At 45.5% G+C, this 16,789-nt stretch overlaps 1 protein-coding gene across 2 annotated transcripts in view; it reads left to right on the forward strand.

Annotated features, from left to right (window-relative positions):
- SGCD (sarcoglycan delta) overlaps nucleotides 1-16,789 on the forward strand; it is a 770,090-nt gene that overhangs the window by 565,408 nt on the left and 187,893 nt on the right. For both annotated transcript variants that reach the window (XM_036014319.1, XM_028528196.2), the window contains one exon: nucleotides 7,266-7,367. In XM_036014319.1, the coding sequence (XP_035870212.1) occupies nucleotides 7,266-7,367 (102 nt within the window). The remainder of the gene's footprint in view (nucleotides 1-7,265; nucleotides 7,368-16,789) is intronic.

Raw genomic sequence — 16,789 nt, forward strand, 5'->3', positions numbered from 1 at the left:
CACTTCTGTGGCCAGCGCCCTTCACAGGCTCTGGGGCCGTTCACGGGCCAGTGCGGGCTGAGCCCACGTCCAGCTCTCCGGCTGCTACAGTTGTCATGCCTGCCCTTAACACTGTTGAAGTTTTAGCATTAGTAAAAGGGGGAAATGGCCTATTTTTTCAAATTACTTTAGCGATAGCTGTGAATCTTCTAAATGCATCTTATGAAGAGGGAAGTTTTGCTTCAAAACTGACCTAAAGCCCTTACCTTAGTGATACCCATAATTTCTTATGCCGTTAAAGGTCAAATGGTTTAAATGAGGCTGTTCTCAAGCTGTTTTGATGTGTATCAGATCCAGTCTGCTTGTTATAAACCCACAAAGGAGACTCTGTCGCTTCTCTAATCTGCTCTGCATTATATTTTGGAAATGGAGGCCATGAATGAAAATTCACAGTGATGGGTCTTTTCCACTGCACACCTCTAGGCAAAACAAAGGACTGGGGAGGGGACTGGAAAAACCGAGGTGACAATGCCCGAGAACAGGAAGAAAGAACTGACAGAGCTTTCTCAGGTGTGCGGTCACTTTTCTAACCAATCTGGTTAAGCAAAGGCTAGGTTCCTGCTGCAGAGGAGTTAACTGACTGTGGGATTCGATGAGTGTTTCTGGAACATTAGCCATCCCGGTGCCCACTTTGCTGTTCTTCCTCCGCCATGTGCCGCCTGTGATAGAAGCTTTCTCAGAGAGCGGAACGCAGAGGGACCCTCTGTTTTTGTGACTCCGTGGCTCACAGCACACCATGCCAGTCGGCCTTCCACATCCGCAGGTTCTGCGTCTGCAGGCTCAACAACCCTCGGATTGAAAATATGCGAAAAAAATGTTATGTTGTTGCCGACATGTACTATGTAGTTAGGCTTGCCCTGATAGCATCTGACTGAATGAGTGCAGAGTTTCTCTTGTCATTATTCCTAGGGCAATAGAGCACAACAACTATTTACACGGCATTTACGTTGTATCAGGTGCTTTAAGAAACCTAGAGGTGATTTAGAGGACACGGGTAGATGAGCATGGTTACATGCAAATACTGCTCCATTGTATATAAGGAACTTGGGCGTGGCTTTTGGTATCCATGGGGCGTGGGGGCCTGTGACCAGTTCCCCAGGGGTACCAAGGCACAGGGCAGGCTTCCCGGAAGCAGCAGAGGATTCCTTCTGCTCCTGTTCCTGGGTGTGGGAGGCAGTTGGTTTGGTTTAAGGAGCCTCTACCAAGGACATCCAAACTTTTGGTATCTCTGCATCATGCTAGAAGAAGAAAAGTTGTCTGGGGCCACACAGCAAATAACATTTTGACATGCAATCACAAAAAAATCTCATAATGTTTTAAGTAAATTTACAATTTCGTGTTGGGCCACATTCACAGCCATCCTGGGCTGCGTGCGGCCCACGGGACACAGGTGGGACACCCCTGTTCCTGGGAAGGTGGAATAAAGGTGTTTCATTTTAAGAATGGATGGCGTTATGCTTGAGGTTGAAGACGGCCCTCTCTTCTATTGCTGAGCACACTCACCACATAAGTGAAAATCGAAGAGGCATTAAGAAGTCTGGGAGATCGCTTGAAGACATGGCTTTTGCACACGTTCAGCCAGCTGAGAATGACAACCGAGAGTGTGTCGTCCGGGAGGGCAACGGGGAAACTTGGGTTCAAATGCCTGATTCTGTCACTAATGAGCCATGTGATTTCATGAGCTTTTCTCACAGGTAAAATGAGAAAGTCAATGCCTCTCTCACGGGGTCTTTGAGAAGATGGCGTGAGACTGTGTATGCAATGCTTCAAGTAAGACAGTGAAGATTCTCGATAAAACATTAGTTTTTTAAGTAAATCAGTGATGAGAACTTTAATTTTTATAACTTAAGGGTTTTTTAAATTATAATTGGTAGTTATAGAAAATTAGAAATTGCAGATAAGCAAAAATAGAAAGCAGTCATATCCTGGGCATACAGAGGTACTCAATATTAATACTTAAGTATATTTTCTCCTGTATTTTTTCCTGCCATGTGCACATATAATTATATGTGTGTATATATATGAATGTGTATATATAGTTGTATAAATGTAGCATAAAACATACCTGTATTTACTTAATTGATTATTTTACTTAATGATTGATTATAAATATTTACCCATGTTCTCAAATATTTTTTATAAGAGCCATATAGTATTCTATTATAGCATATTGAATTTCCCTTTTAACATGAAACTTTAAGACAGTGTCTAAGTTTTCATGTTTTTCATAACTGACAACTCTGTAGCCAAATATTTTAACATTTATGCAATGTTTTGCTGTGCTTAAACTCAAGAAGTAACATGGTAGTTTTCAGTAGTAATAAGGAAAATGAGATGAAGTGTGAAAAGCATTGGCACTTGGTCATCAGTAAGTGTGAAGGGTGGGGGCCTACATGTGTACTGTCGGAGGGGAGGGAGAAATATTTGGGCGGGCATTTGCTTTCCATGTGTTTCTTTTTGTTGTGGATTCCACCTGCTGCTGGAGTGCAGTGAACATGCCCTTCAGCCTGTTGACTGTCACACCGGGTTTGAATGCCCGGCCTGGGGCCCGCTTGGCAGAGCTGTGCCCACAAATACCAGAAATAGCAGCATGCAGATGGCAGGCTCTCCGTGGAAGAACAGCAGTGCCCTGAAAGACGCGTTCTCATCCGCAGGCTGAACGAAGCGCTGCTGCGAAGGAGGGGTGGGGAGAGTGCCCCTTCTCTGCTTGGCCGTTCACTGCCCCCGCCGCCCACCCCCCCTCCCGTGGGGTCTGTACTGAATCTACTGCCAGTGGGAACCCAGGGCAGTGCCGGGCACATTCAAGTGAGACACTCGGAGCTGAGCGGGTGAGACGGGCTGGGCGGAGGCTGTGGGAGCAGGGAGGCCTGGGGAGCAGGGCCCAGGCAGCGTGGCTGCCGCGTGTGCCTCCCGCCGAGGGTAGAAGGCAGGCTCAGGCCTGCCAGGGACTCCCGTCTTCCCGAGAAGCTGACAGCCTGGTGCTTTTATTCAAATCATTCAATTTCCTAATAGTGCTGGGAAAATGGTGGAGCACATTTTTTAAAAGTGTATATGTGACTTATTTTCTTAGGATGAGTCTCCAGACTGCTGCCTGCAGACCTTGGGACTCGTCAGCCTCTGTGATTGCGTAAGCCAATCCCAAGAAATAAATGAGAGAGAGAGAGAGAGAGAGACATCCACACACACATCCATCCCGTGGGTGCCTTTTCTCCAGGGAGCCGGGATACCGAGAGGAGACGTGTGTGGGGACAAGGAAAGATGCTAGACTTCTTCGAATATATTTTGTTTTGTAGATTTGACTTTGGTGCTGTATAAATAATTCAGAAATCCATAAAACCAAACTAGAAAGCAGTCATGAAAAATTGAGAGGGGAAGGAAAGAAACAAGCGAGCCCCCCGGACACCAGGCTGGTGGAGCGGCTGGCTGCACGGGGCGCAGCTCTCACCGGGGACTCCGAAACCCGGGGCTTTCCCTCGACTTCCCCAGTGAAATGCACTTCAAGTATTTTAGAGGACAAACTGTGAATTATTTTTCTTAATCACAGTGTTACTATTGTGGTGGCATTTGTGTTCTGAAACTGTTCTGAGCGTGTCGCGGGCTAAATCTGTAGCCGGAAAAGACACCGGTGTTCGGGCTGCCCGTCACTACCAAATCCAGTAAGCAATGACAGTGATTGAATCTTTTATAGGCGCTTTATTCAGATGGCCAGTGATCCGAGAAGACGGCGGGTTCATACCCTAACAAACCATCTTCTTCTCTCTTTCCCAGCCAGATCTTTTATAAGGGGGTTGGGGGAGGGCAAACAAGGTGTCAGTGAAAGCCTTTGAAATTCAACAGTTGCCTCCAAGGGGGAAGGGTAGTCGCTTGCTTCTTCCTGGCACAGACGTCTCCAAGAGGTCATCTGCTTACTCTTAGGCACCAAGATAGGCCTTATCTGTAGTTACTGAAACAAAAACATACACATTACATACACATTACTTGCTAGATTTATGACTATTTACCTTAAGCTAAATTTTCCCAAGTCTTAAGCCCCTATCAAATCGAGCGCGTGGTGGTGGCGGGGTTACCGAGCATGTGGGTTTTCAGTGTGAAACACGGGAAATAACAGTACCGTGAGATCCATGAGGTTCCCAGCTCCAAGTCCTGAGTCTGAAATGAAGTTGTGTGTGAACTTCTGGTGGTTCTGTCTGAAAACATAACTTATTTTCTAGCTCTGTCCGCTGAAACAGGGGCCGATTCCGTAGCGGTGAACACCCACAGCTCCCAGCTTGTCAGGTCTAAACACCGGTTCCCACCACAGTGAATCAGCGCTTTTTACTAGCAGCGGCTGCTTCCGGCCTGGGGCAGCGCGTGTGCAGGATGGCCCTGGGACACCTCGTTGTGCCAGAGGCTGTGGCCCACGAGGACTGCAGGGCACAAGAGAAGGGCTTAGTCAACTTGAAGAGGCCCCCCACTGAGCAAGGACAGGCCGGCTAGACCGTCAGGAGGGATAAAAACTGTCCTGGAGTGAAACAAATCAAAATGTTCATAGTGATATTTATTTGTTTGTTAATTTTTTATAAGTGAAAGTTGAACTTAGAAAGTCACAGAGGTAGAAGGAACATGTTCCAGAGGCGAAAGGGGGACCCTTGGAGCTTAGGGGAAAGAAAATGAAAAGCACAGTGATATGCAGACATCGCTGTGTGAGACCGAAACAGAAATCTCACCCTGGCTGGGAAGGTCAGTTGGTTAGAATGTCATCCCACTACGCCAAGGTTGCGGGTTCGAGCTCCAGTCAGGACACATGCAAGGATCATCCAGTGAGTGCATCCATAAGGGGAACAAGAAATCAATGTCTGTCTGTTTCTCTCTCTCTCATCAATAATAAATAAAATAAAAATATCATTAGTCATCCTTGGAGGATATTAAGAAACCAAGTCAATATTTTGAAGATCAATAAATAAAGGAAGAAAAATCAAGCATCTGTCAAGTTCCTATCTAAATTATAATTTAGGGTAAACATGCAGCTGATGACATGCAATTTCTCTTGATAGACCATCCCAGCTAACAAGTTCAGAAGGAATGATAGAATTATTTTATCACCAGTTTTAACTCTCTTGTGAAGTAATGGACCCTCTAGGCAAAGATCACTGATGACTGACGACAGTACAGCAAAAAACCTTGTGTGCCTGTGAGGAGAGCAATGCCCCCTGCGGCATAATTCAGACCCCGGGTCGTGGGGTCCACGTCATTATGGATGACATGAGACACCCACATGGATTACCGAATCCGGTGGAGGAAAAGGGACAGGATGGCTTTCTCTCAAGGGGAGCAAAAGCCTCGGCCCTTGCTCCAGTGAGCTTTTATTGTCTTCCTGGGCACATGACAAGAAGGTCCTCAGTAACTATGCACAGGCTCTCTTTACCTTTTATAGAAAACAAAGGAGCCCATGCCACTAATGACATCACAGAAGAGGGATATTTGCAAATGAAAAGGCAAAAGTAGTTGGACCGGTTACACTCATCCTTGGAAGGTTTAGCATGGTTTTTAGGAAGTTGCTTTGCAGTAAAATGTCCTCAATTCAGGGTGAAGGAGTTTTAGCAAAAAGCAAGACTCATAGCAGCCTAGGCACATTGCAGGCCTGATACCCCATGGGAGATCCTATCCATGGGCGTGGGTCCTGTGAAATCTCCGAGTGGGAGCTGGGCCCACGCCACGCAGAACAGTCTACTACAGCGGCAGGCAGGAAAATGCCTTCCACTTCGATGATGTGCATGTTCTAATCTCAGAGCCCGTGAATATGGTACATAATACGACAAGGTGGGATTAAGTTACAGGTGAAATTGTTTGCTAATAAAGCAACCTTAAAACAGGAAGATTACCCTGGATTATCCAGGTGTGGACGAGAGAGGCAGGAGACTCATCAGAGTGACTGGATGTGAGAAAGACTCAACCAGCTGATCCCAGCTTTGAGGGTGGAGGGGCCGGCCACAAGCCCAAGGTTGTGGGCAGGCTTGAGAAGCTAGTGGAGAAACGAAGTCTCCCTTAGAGCTTCCAGAAAGAAGTGCAGCAGCTTGCTGACACCTTGATGTTAGTCTTTGGAGTGCCAGGTCAGGCTTCTGACATACAGAACTGTAAGGTGACACTTTGGGGTTGTTTCAAGCCACTGAGTTTGTGGTTATTTGTAATGGTAGCAATAGAAAACTGATACATTCCATTTCCTAGGGTGCATTCTTTCCAGAAAACCGAGTCTGAACCCGATCAAGCCTCTTAATTCAACTGCTAAATTTATAGGAAATATGGGACACAAAGGAACACACTATATAAAATTATGGCAGTGTTCAACAATATCTAAACTTTGGGCAATGTTGTTAGAAAAATGGCATGTGTTGTTTATCAAATCAAATATGTGTGTGTGTGTGTGTGTTTATTTATGAGAGAGAAACTGACTAACTTAGGAGATTTCAGGAAATGGCCTAGTATTTTATGCATCAACCGATTGCAGTGTAGAACTTGATTCAAATAAATAAAATAATGAGATAAGTATTAATGAAATCTGAACAGTGACACTGGGTATTTGATGCTAGTAAGGAGGCATTATTTCCTTCGGCGTGGCAGTGGAGTTATGGTGAACTTCAAACAAAGGAGGGGCAGTGCGGTGGGTGGAATAGGTGACAGCAGACATACATTGATACTTGTTGAAGATTAAATAATAGGTGCGTAAATGTTTGCTTCTTATTCTTTCTGCTTTTGTACATACTTTAATATTTCTATAATAAGCTATTAGTAAAATTGTTAGCAATCCCTTTGACTTCTTAAGTATGTTGTGAGCCAAACACACCATGTCCAAATGTCCAAAGGCTGGGCTTATCCCACAAATTGCCAGTTTCGGAAAAAAGGACGTGTCACTTTAACCTGGGGAGTCATCCTCTTCTCTGTGCCCGATCACCTCCTGCCTCCACTCTCTCTGCAAAAGGGCCCCTTTCTTCTGGGCAAGTGAATGACTGAGGGTCGTTACAGATGGCTTGGAGTAGGATTTTCTTAGGATAAGTGAGCAGGTGGGCAGTGTGCATAATTGCACTGAGCAATGCCTCCTAGTATTTCACGCATTTGTGTGAACCCACACCCCCTTATTCTACTCTCTGAAAAAAAAGGTCAATATCTTCATTGCAACATTTGAAAACGTGAGGTGTTTTGAAGTTTCGACTAATTGCACTCTTTGTGTTGTGTCTGCGCCTCTGTTTCAGGATGGAATGGGAAACTTGAGAATCACGGAGAAAGGTCTAAAGCTAGAAGGAGACTCAGAATTCTTGCAACCTCTCTACGCCAAAGAAATCCAGTCCCGACCGGTAAGTCTCTGCTGAGAGAAGGAACAATTGCTCCCCTGGAATCTGAATCAGGGGAAATCTCTCTGGCCATCAGCTGAGTGTAAACCTGTGGGAGGAACTCCGGCCAGCAGAACCCTCCTGTCCACTGCAGATGGTAAATGAGTCGTCCCAGACACAATCTTGCTGTTCCCACAGGAAAGGGGGTGGCAATTCCTTCTAGTGGGAAACGCCCCGAACCCTTCTCCCAAATGGCTTTTATTGGGGGTGGTATGTGTAGGTGTACACAGTGGACATGCATAGCTCATCAGTCAATGTCAAAAAGCTACAGTCATACAAAAACAGGTATTATCTATAGATAACAATCGAAGGAACACAGAGATCTGTCATAGGCCACGGTCGGTGAGTCATGCTGATGCCAGAGGGTCTTTAAGACATGTTTCATGAGGTAAGGCGCTTACTCCTTATGTTTGAACCTAAACATCCGGTTTGTATCACCAGGGCTATACAAAACAAAGCAGAGCAAGCTTCAAAGGATACAATGTATTTATTAGGCCTGATTCCCAGGGAAGCTTGGTGTTAGAATCGGGTCATGTCTGCCATGGGCGTTTTTACTTGGTTTTCCAGGGAGACTTACTAGCACCTTTCAGGACTTGTTGTGGCGGGGCTACAGTCCTGGAAACCACACAGAGTGGTCCCCAACATAAAAGGCAGAGGGCATAAGGGCGATAATACAGGTAATGAGATGCATTCAGACCTGAAGTCTTGAGTGTAACCGCAGCTCCATTAAAGAATGGGGCCTGGGGAAGGGAGTGTGGGCAGAGCCACATAGTTACAGAGTAGCAGGGCAAGGATTTCCGCTCAGAAATGTAACTCTGAAGCTTTTCTGTTAACCACAGTCTCTTTCTTTCCTAAGCTTTCCCTCTCATTCCTTCTCTTTGCCATGATAGTGATTCCTAGATTCCTTGCTTTTATTAACCAATATTATCAAAATTAATTATTGTTTATGAGTGAGTTTTTGTTTCTTTAGTTTTTATTGTTACTTTTTGGTGGATGGTGGACTTTGCTGGTTAGAGGGGGTTATTAATACATTGACTTTGCCTGGGTTGATTCGTGTCGACCTGGAAGCAAAGAGCAACAGGAAACTTCCCACAGTGGCATTTGCACTGTGCGTGTTGATTGGGGTAATGAATGAAATTCAGCAACTCGATGCGGTGGGTAATTTAAACTGAACACTGTCTGAACTACTGAGTTGTGTTAAACTGAGTGCACCTGCTGAATTGCCGACAACTGTATTTCCCTGTGTGCCTAGTAAGAGAGAGGAAGCCGTGAGGTTAACATCATCAAAAAGTGCGAATCAGTGTATCCGCACAATGATGATAAAATCTAACTGAAACTCATAGCATCCTGTCTTGCACCCTTAAAGTACCAAGAGTATTGTAAATGTAACCGGTGTCTTTGAGGAAGCTATGTCCTGGAAGGAGGAATGGGCTGAAACCATAACACGGAGGTTTGGGTAATGATTCTGCCTTGGACTGATTGGAAACAGTTGATTTTAAGCATTTCAGAAATCCTGGGATATGCATTGCTCTTCATTGATGTGGCTGAGTTTTAAATTTTTAAAATATTTTTCCTTGTTATTCTACCACAGTTGTCCCTATTTTTCTCCCTTTGCCCTCCTCCACCCATCCCACCCCCACTCCCACAGTCCCCACACTGTTGTCCGTGTCCATGGGTCATCATGCATGCCCTTTAACTAGTCCCTGCCCCTTCTTTCCACCATGATTCCCCTCCCCACCCTAGCCACTGTCGCTCTGTTCCATGTTTCCATGCATGTGATGATCATTAGTTTATTTTGTTCATTAGCTTCCTCTTGTAGGTGAGGTCTGGGGTGTTTTTCTTCTACCATCTGGCTTACTTCACTTAGCCTAATATTCTCCAGTTCCATCCATGCTGTTGCAAAAGGTAGAAGTTCCTTCTTTCTGCAGCACAGTGCTCCACTGTGTAGCTATACCACAGTTTTTTGATCCACTCATTTAGTGATGGGCACTTAGGCTGTTTCTAGCACTCAGCTATTGTAAATAGTGCTGCTGTGAACATTGGGGTGCTTACATTCTTTCAAATTCGTGATTGGGGATTCTTAGGGTATATTCCCAGCAGCAAAATCTCTGGGTCAAAAGGCAGTTACATTTTTAATTTTCTGAGGAAATTCCATACTGTTTTCCACAGTGGCTGCACCAGCCTGCATTCCCACCAACAGTGCACAAGGGTTCCCTTTACTCCGCATCTTTGCCAGCACTTGTTGTTTGTAGATTTATGAATGATGGCCATTCTGACCAGTGTGAGGTGGTATCTCATGGTGGTTTTAATTTGCATCTTTTCATAAGTCTACATGGGCCCTCTGTATGTTCTCCTTGGATAAGTGTCCATTCAGGTCTTTGGTCCACTTTTTAATCAGATTGTTTGTCTTCCTGGTGTTGTTACATGAGTACTTTACATATTTGAGGATCAAACTCTTGTCTGATGTGTCATTGACAAATATGTTCTCCCACACAGTCAGTTTCCTTTTCATGTTGATGATGGTTTCTTGAACCGTGCAGAAGCCTTTTAATTGGATGTAGTCCCATTTGTTTATTTGTTCCTTTATTTCCTTTGCCCTGGGAGATATATCAGCAAGACTACTGCTACATGGGATATCCGAAATTTTAATGCCCATGTTTTCCTCTTCAACTTTTATGGAGTCGCCACTTATGTTTAAGTCTGTTATCCATTTTAGCTCCTCCTGGTGTGTGGTGTAAGTCGGTGGTCCAGCTCTCAGTCTGTCTTTGCTCCTCCCGTCCTGGCAAGCTGGTTGGTTAAACCACTGGCCTGAGTGACGAGCTGCACTTTACATGAACACTTTCATCTGCATGAAACTTGTTTAACTCACTAGTTTGAACTGGCCATTTTCTCCAATGGTGTTGGCCACAAGTAAATATTTTAGGTTTTTTTCCTGTTTTACAACTCTGTAAAAATGAAAGAAAAAAAACCCCATTGTCTCAAGGGACACAAAAGCAGGCTGCAGACTGCGGTTCGCCAACCTCTCTGGCCTGTGTTAGTGACGCTCCTGTGACTGTGTAAGTGGCCTGGCCACATCACAGGCGTGCACACAAGCAGACTCTGGCTACATCACAGGTGTGTGCATGAGCAGATTCTGGCTACATCACAGGTGTGCACATGATCAGACTCTGGCTACATCACAGGTGTGCGCACAAGTAAATTCTGGCTACATCGCAGGTGTGCACACAAGCAGATTCTGGCTACATCCCAGGTGTGCGCAAGAACAGATTCTAAGATCACAGGTAGAATAGTTGATATGTGTTAAGTACCCTCAAATAAGTTTTCTTGGTGCAGAATTAGATTCCCATAAGGAAATTGAGAAATGTGTTTTAGAAGACTTGAGAAGGGCACCTGGTATATCTCAGACTCATGCAGGAGTGGAATTTTCAGCAAGTATTTCAGCCAGCCTTTCAGAAAATGGACAATCATTTGACCACAACTCAAAGATACACTTGATTAGATTAAAAAGTAATGATAATTTTAAAAACATCCCCTTAATACTGAAAAATCAGTGAGTTATTTTCAGTGATTTCAAATAACCATTTAAAGAAAGTAGTGTTAAAATTCACTGTTATTCCATTTTTCTTAAGAATTTTTCATTTTGAAAATATAGTAAATAAATACAGCTTTGTAGCCTTATGTCTTTCTTATAACAACGAAATAAATATCTCCCAACTGAAGAAAATGTTAGATTTGCATACAGAAATGCGCATTCAATAAAACCTATCAGTAAGTTACGTGAGATCTACCCAAAGCGTGTTCTCCATCATACGCCACGCCCAGTTCAAGCCACCACCGTCTCTCCCTGGTGACTCCGCACCACCAGCCTCAGTGCGACCGCCTCCTTCTCTCTGCTGCCTTTCACGCCCAGCAGCATAGTCCACACTGCAGCCAAAGCCGACTTTTCAGGATGCGAAGTCGTTCCTCCCCTTTGCAGAGGGTTCTGCACGGGCTTCCCATCGCACCTGGAATGAGAGCGAAGGCGCCCACTAGAGAATGTCATGCCGGGCTCCTCCCGGTCAGCCTGGTCTCAGTCCCGACATCACCATCTAGAAAGACCCCCCCACCCCGCCTCCATCAATCCACTGAGCAGAGCAGCTATACATAAAACACCACCTGGGTGCCCCCCTTGTAACTGTCATCATTTGCCATTCTTATTTGCTTAAGAATATGTCTTTGGAAGAGCAAGAGATTGTCTGGATTTTCCCGACTCCATTCCCCAGCCCTATTGCTAAGTCTTTACACATAGTATGTGCTCAGGATGTATCTGTGAAATTGAGTAATGAATTATTAAAAATGAAAGTGTCCCTTAAATTTATCTTGCAGTTGCAAGCACTGCTAACAATTTATTGTACTTTTCCAGCCATCTGCCGTGAGTATATTTTTCAACAAAACTATACTTTGCATTCTATCCTGTAATTTTCCTCCAAATAATATATTAACAGTGAATTTTTACATCTATTTAAAAGTTTACGAGTTTTTTTGAGGCATAACTGATATAGAATAAGCTGCACATATTTAAAGTGTCCAATTTTACAAGCATTTACATGTGCACATACTTGTGATGCCATCACCAAAATCGCGGTAATGAACGCGTCACCCCTAGGAGCTCCTCCACGCCTCCGTCCTGTGGCATCCAGCCCGTTTCTCTGACCCCGTTCCCAAGCAACCACTGCTCTGCTTCCCGTCCTGTGCATTTTCTTGCGTTTCTTACAACTTCATATAAGTAGAATCAGACAATTTGCTCATCTAAATAATTTTAAAAATAAAGTCCATGTCATTTTATTGAGATCGTTTTTTAACCATCTATTTAATATCCAACTTAAAGAAGAATGAGGTAGTTTTTGCCTGCAGTTGGGCTGTGTCTTGGTTTGGCTGGTGAGAGATATTACTGGTAGAAGTGGCTCAGGGCATAGACCTTGACTGTACTTCTTTGGGATGGCGTCAGGCCACAGAAGAAGGGATATGGAATAACATATTAGGCATGACAACTGGTGAGTCAGAGTCGTTCAAAAACCAGACAAATGCTGTGAGCCAAGGACCAGGGTTTATTGGTGGGGAATAAGAGGGAAAGTGGGGCCAACCTAGGGAGGCTGGGACTTGCAGGAGAAAGTGGAGCTAACCAAGGGAGGTTAAGACTCACTCGCTTGTTCTTAGGGCAGGGCTGTTAAGTGCAGAAACCCTCGAAGGGTAACTGGTTGGGGTATCAGAGTCTGACTGGCTAGAGCTGGCTGCTGGGTGCCATTTCTGCTGACCGTTGTTCTTGATACATCTTGTCAGGCTCGTGTTAAAGCTGCATCCTGTGATGCCATGTAGGCTGACCCCAGACCCCAATCTCAGCCGGGCGTCTGTGTGTCCTGGGTAGGGTCGGCAGGCAGCTTCCCAGGCAGGCAGTTTCCCAGGCTACAGTTTCCCACGGCACAGTTTTCCCACCTGGTGATTTTCCATTCCTCCTAGGCCTACCTGGGTCTGTCAACAACCTAGTCTCTTTTTGAATTGTCACAGACAGTGAAAATACATGTTGGATCCAAAAGGTGGAAGAATAACAGTAGAAGCCAGTGACTTAGCATATAGGGCCCCCCTTCCCTTGGGCACAGAGATCATTGCCATCTGGACAAAACTGGGGTTCTGGTAGCAAAGAAGGTCTTGGGGATGACTGTTGGACAGGCAGCCAATCTCGCCACACTTCCTGGTCAAACCTCACGTAATGCTCACGTGAGCTTCACATGTAGCGGCTTTCCCTTCCCCACCTGGCACCTTCAGTCAGCTTAGTGGTTTTTTCCGATGCCCCTGGCCATGGCTTACAGAAGGCCCCTGGAAGACCTCCCTCTGTAGAATTATCTGCAGTATCATTTCTCCAGAGGTCACGGCCGCTTCTGTTCTACGGGACGGCTCCTGGTTCTCCCCGTGGCCAGCTGGGCGAGATTACTCAGCCCTCCAAGTGAGGGTGACTGATGATGCAGCACCTGACTTCATTTTGGTTTCGTGCGGCATTGATCGGAGAGGAATTGAGGTTGGGTAAGCAGTCTACACAATGTTCAATACTGTATCCAATTTCATTATTGAAGGTTGCAACCCTGGTAAAGTCACTGCAAATTGATTAGTGTAATGGTAATCACTTTGGAAGATAAATTGGTAAGAAAATGTTCGTCTCTATAAAAACTTCCTCCTGGGACTAGGAAGGGGAAGAAGGCCCCAGGCTGTTCTAGCTTTAGCCACACAGATGCACAGCTTTTAAGCGGTCAAGTATCGTGCTGCTCAGAAAATAGATTGAAAAGGACACACAAAGTTAACTATTCTGTCATCTAATCTGAAGAACAGCCTGTCCCTAGAACTACCTCCTGAATGCATTAGTACAGAAACTTGTACAGGTGAGGGGTATGATGCCAAAAAACTGCATGTTTAAATCCCCATTTTAGTGTGATAGGCACTTTTTAATTGCTGCGTACAACTACCCATCTTTGGCAGGAGCGTCTGGTACATAGAGGGAACGGAGGAATACTAGGGAGAACTGTAATCACAAAGTATCGTGTCGGACAAAAGTGGCAGACTCCTACTTATTCAGAGAGGCTTCTTACCTTGCTCCCCACCACACTGGAACTAGATGGTGCTTTTGCGTAACGTGGTGGGAGTGACAAGGGAAGGGAAGGTAGCATTTATGGCACGTCATGTGCTGGGCCCGCAGCCGAGGAGAAGTTGCACGGTGGATTTGTGTCCTCGCTCGCTGCAAGCTGTACTCCGGGTGAGCACAGGGTCCCAGCCCATCATTATGTTGAATTGAGAACTTCAGGAGAGGAGAGTCAGAAAAAGAAGTAGGAGGAGGGATTTAAAAATTAAGAGAAAAAGTGGAAAATTATTATCAAAGGTTTAAGAGTATTTATATCATCAAAACTTTTTACCCTATAAACTCTCATATATTTTAAGAATTTCTAGCTACCAAACGCTGTTTATAGAATTATGAAATTGAGCCCTGGCTGGTGTAGCTCAGTGGATTGAGTGCTGGCTGCGAACCAAAGCATTGCAGGTTCGATTCCCAGTCAGGGCACATGCCTGGGTTGCAGGCCACGGCCCCCAGCAACCACACATTGATGTTTCTCTCTCTCTCTTTCTCCCTCCCTTCCCTCTCTAAAAATAAATTTTAAAAATCTTTAAAAAAAAAAGAATTACGAAATTGTATCTGAATGGAATTCTGAGAGGTCGCCTCTCCCGAGGGTCCCTCTGCGAGTCCCTGGTGAAGCTCGTGTGCCATGCTGTCGGCCTCGGGGGGGGGGGGGAACAGTGCTGCTGGGAGGCAGATGGGCGACCTCAGCTGTTTCGTCACGTGGCACATCCTTGGTTTTATGCCCAGGCAATTGAGACGATATCAATGCCTGCCCCGTGGGTGGTGGTAAATCGGGAAGATAATGTTGGTGAAGTGCTTCATACAGAACTTGAGACGAAGTGAGTGCTCCAGAAATGCTAACTCCCACGGTCAGCCCCTTCTGATGATGACGATGGCGATGATGGCAATGGAGACGTCACCATCATCAGCATCGTGTATCACAAATCCCATCTGATGTTCGAACGTCCTGCAAACCGAGAGGCCTCGCCTCCTCTTCTCGGTGTCGCCTTGGTCGCTAACTCAGGGCCCACTACGGAAACCCACTTCATACTCACAACTTCTGGTTTTCAGTTTTTCTTCCCTGAATTATACTCTTTCAATGTTCCCCTCACTTTTTTCTCATTCTTCTGCTTAAAAATGCTGGCTAGCTCTGGCACTCACAGATTATTGGTACAGTTTTCCTGAGAAACAAACAAACAAACAGCCTTATGGTATATGCCAAGTACCTTAAAAAATCTTTATATATTTTTGTCCAGCTGTGACATTTCCACCCATTTTATGGTATAGAAGAAGCAAAACATATGGAATAATTAAAGATTGAAACAAGTATCCATGACACTGCTTGATAAAAACCAGTCTGAATGTTGGTTCCTGGAGGAGTTGAATTCCACATGTCAAGTGGAATTTGATCCCTGGCTGGTGTGGCTCAGAGGATTGAGTGCCAGCCTGCAGACCAACAGATCTCTGGTTCAATCCCCAGTCAGGGCACAGGCCGGGTTGCAGGCCCGGGTTGCAGGCCAGGTCCCCGCTTGTGGACTTGTGAAAAGCAACTGATACATGTTTCTCTCACACATCGGCATTTCTCCCCCTCTCTTTCTCCCTCCCTCCCCTCTCTAAAAACAAATAAATAAGAACCTGTAAAAATACATATTTAAGAAAACAGAGTTGGAAGGCATCCCAGTTTGTCCACATTTATGAAAGCTGAGGAACTGCTATGTGCTCCTTGGAACTCTAAGTAGGTCATCCTCACCGTGAAGTTTTAGGTTTGCATCTATTATCTCTCTGTTCTCTATGAAAGGCTGAGTTTTTAAATTCCATTTCAGTTCTGGGATGCTGGGAGTGGAGACTTCCTTCATCAGCCCGAATGCCCAAGACACACCCAGGAGGGAGTGGAGAGCCCCTAGGAATTCAGTTGGAGCCATCATTGCATTTCCTGTGTGGGGCCCGGAGGGCAGGCAGGAATTCCCCGGGTCGTACCCGCTGAAGTCAGAACTGAGCCCCAGGGTTTCGGTGCTCCTCCACGTCAACACACCAGCCACATGGTGGCTGAGTGTCTCGTGACACTGCGTTTAGTGCAGGAGGTGGAGTTAGGATACACGCCGTTTCCCTCCAGTGAGGAAAGCATGTCAGTTCTCTGGACGAGTTCAGAAGCGCTGAGAGAGGAACACTGGAGACAGCAGTGGGTGGATAATGCACGGCTGAGCTGAGCAGTGTCTGACTTAGTCACCGAGGTGATATTCTCTGCGCCATGAGTTGACTGTGAGGGGGAAATGAGGTAATTTAAGTGACCCTCCCCTTGTACACTATTAAATGACCTGTTAATATGAAGGCTTATGACCAAAGTTACAAGCTGAGTCCAGCCGACAGGCATAGTTTATTCACACAGTGTTCTCCTTTACATATGAATTTGTTTCTGATTTTTAAATACCTGCAGATTTGATGTGTTTAAAAATCTACACTTTCTGAGTCTCATGACAAACCAGAAAATCGGGGGAAGTGGTTCGACATTGCTAAGGGCCGGAGCTGAGTCATGGCTGCCTCCTTTGGCCGGGCATTTGCCTGCCATTTGCCGCAGTCTCCACCCATCACTGTTGCCTCCCACCCAACCTCTCTGTGCATTTCTGCAAGGAGGCCCTGACATTCCTTGGGGATGCAGCTCCTGGTTTGTGGACATGAGAATGTATATACATGTATCTCATCATGCAGAAGTCCAGAAACGAGGTTGGCCTCTTAGGATTCTAGTCAC

The sequence above is a fragment of the Phyllostomus discolor genome, chromosome 13 (genome assembly GCF_004126475.2).
Source record: "Phyllostomus discolor isolate MPI-MPIP mPhyDis1 chromosome 13, mPhyDis1.pri.v3, whole genome shotgun sequence".
NCBI classification, from domain to species: domain Eukaryota; kingdom Metazoa; phylum Chordata; class Mammalia; order Chiroptera; family Phyllostomidae; genus Phyllostomus; species Phyllostomus discolor.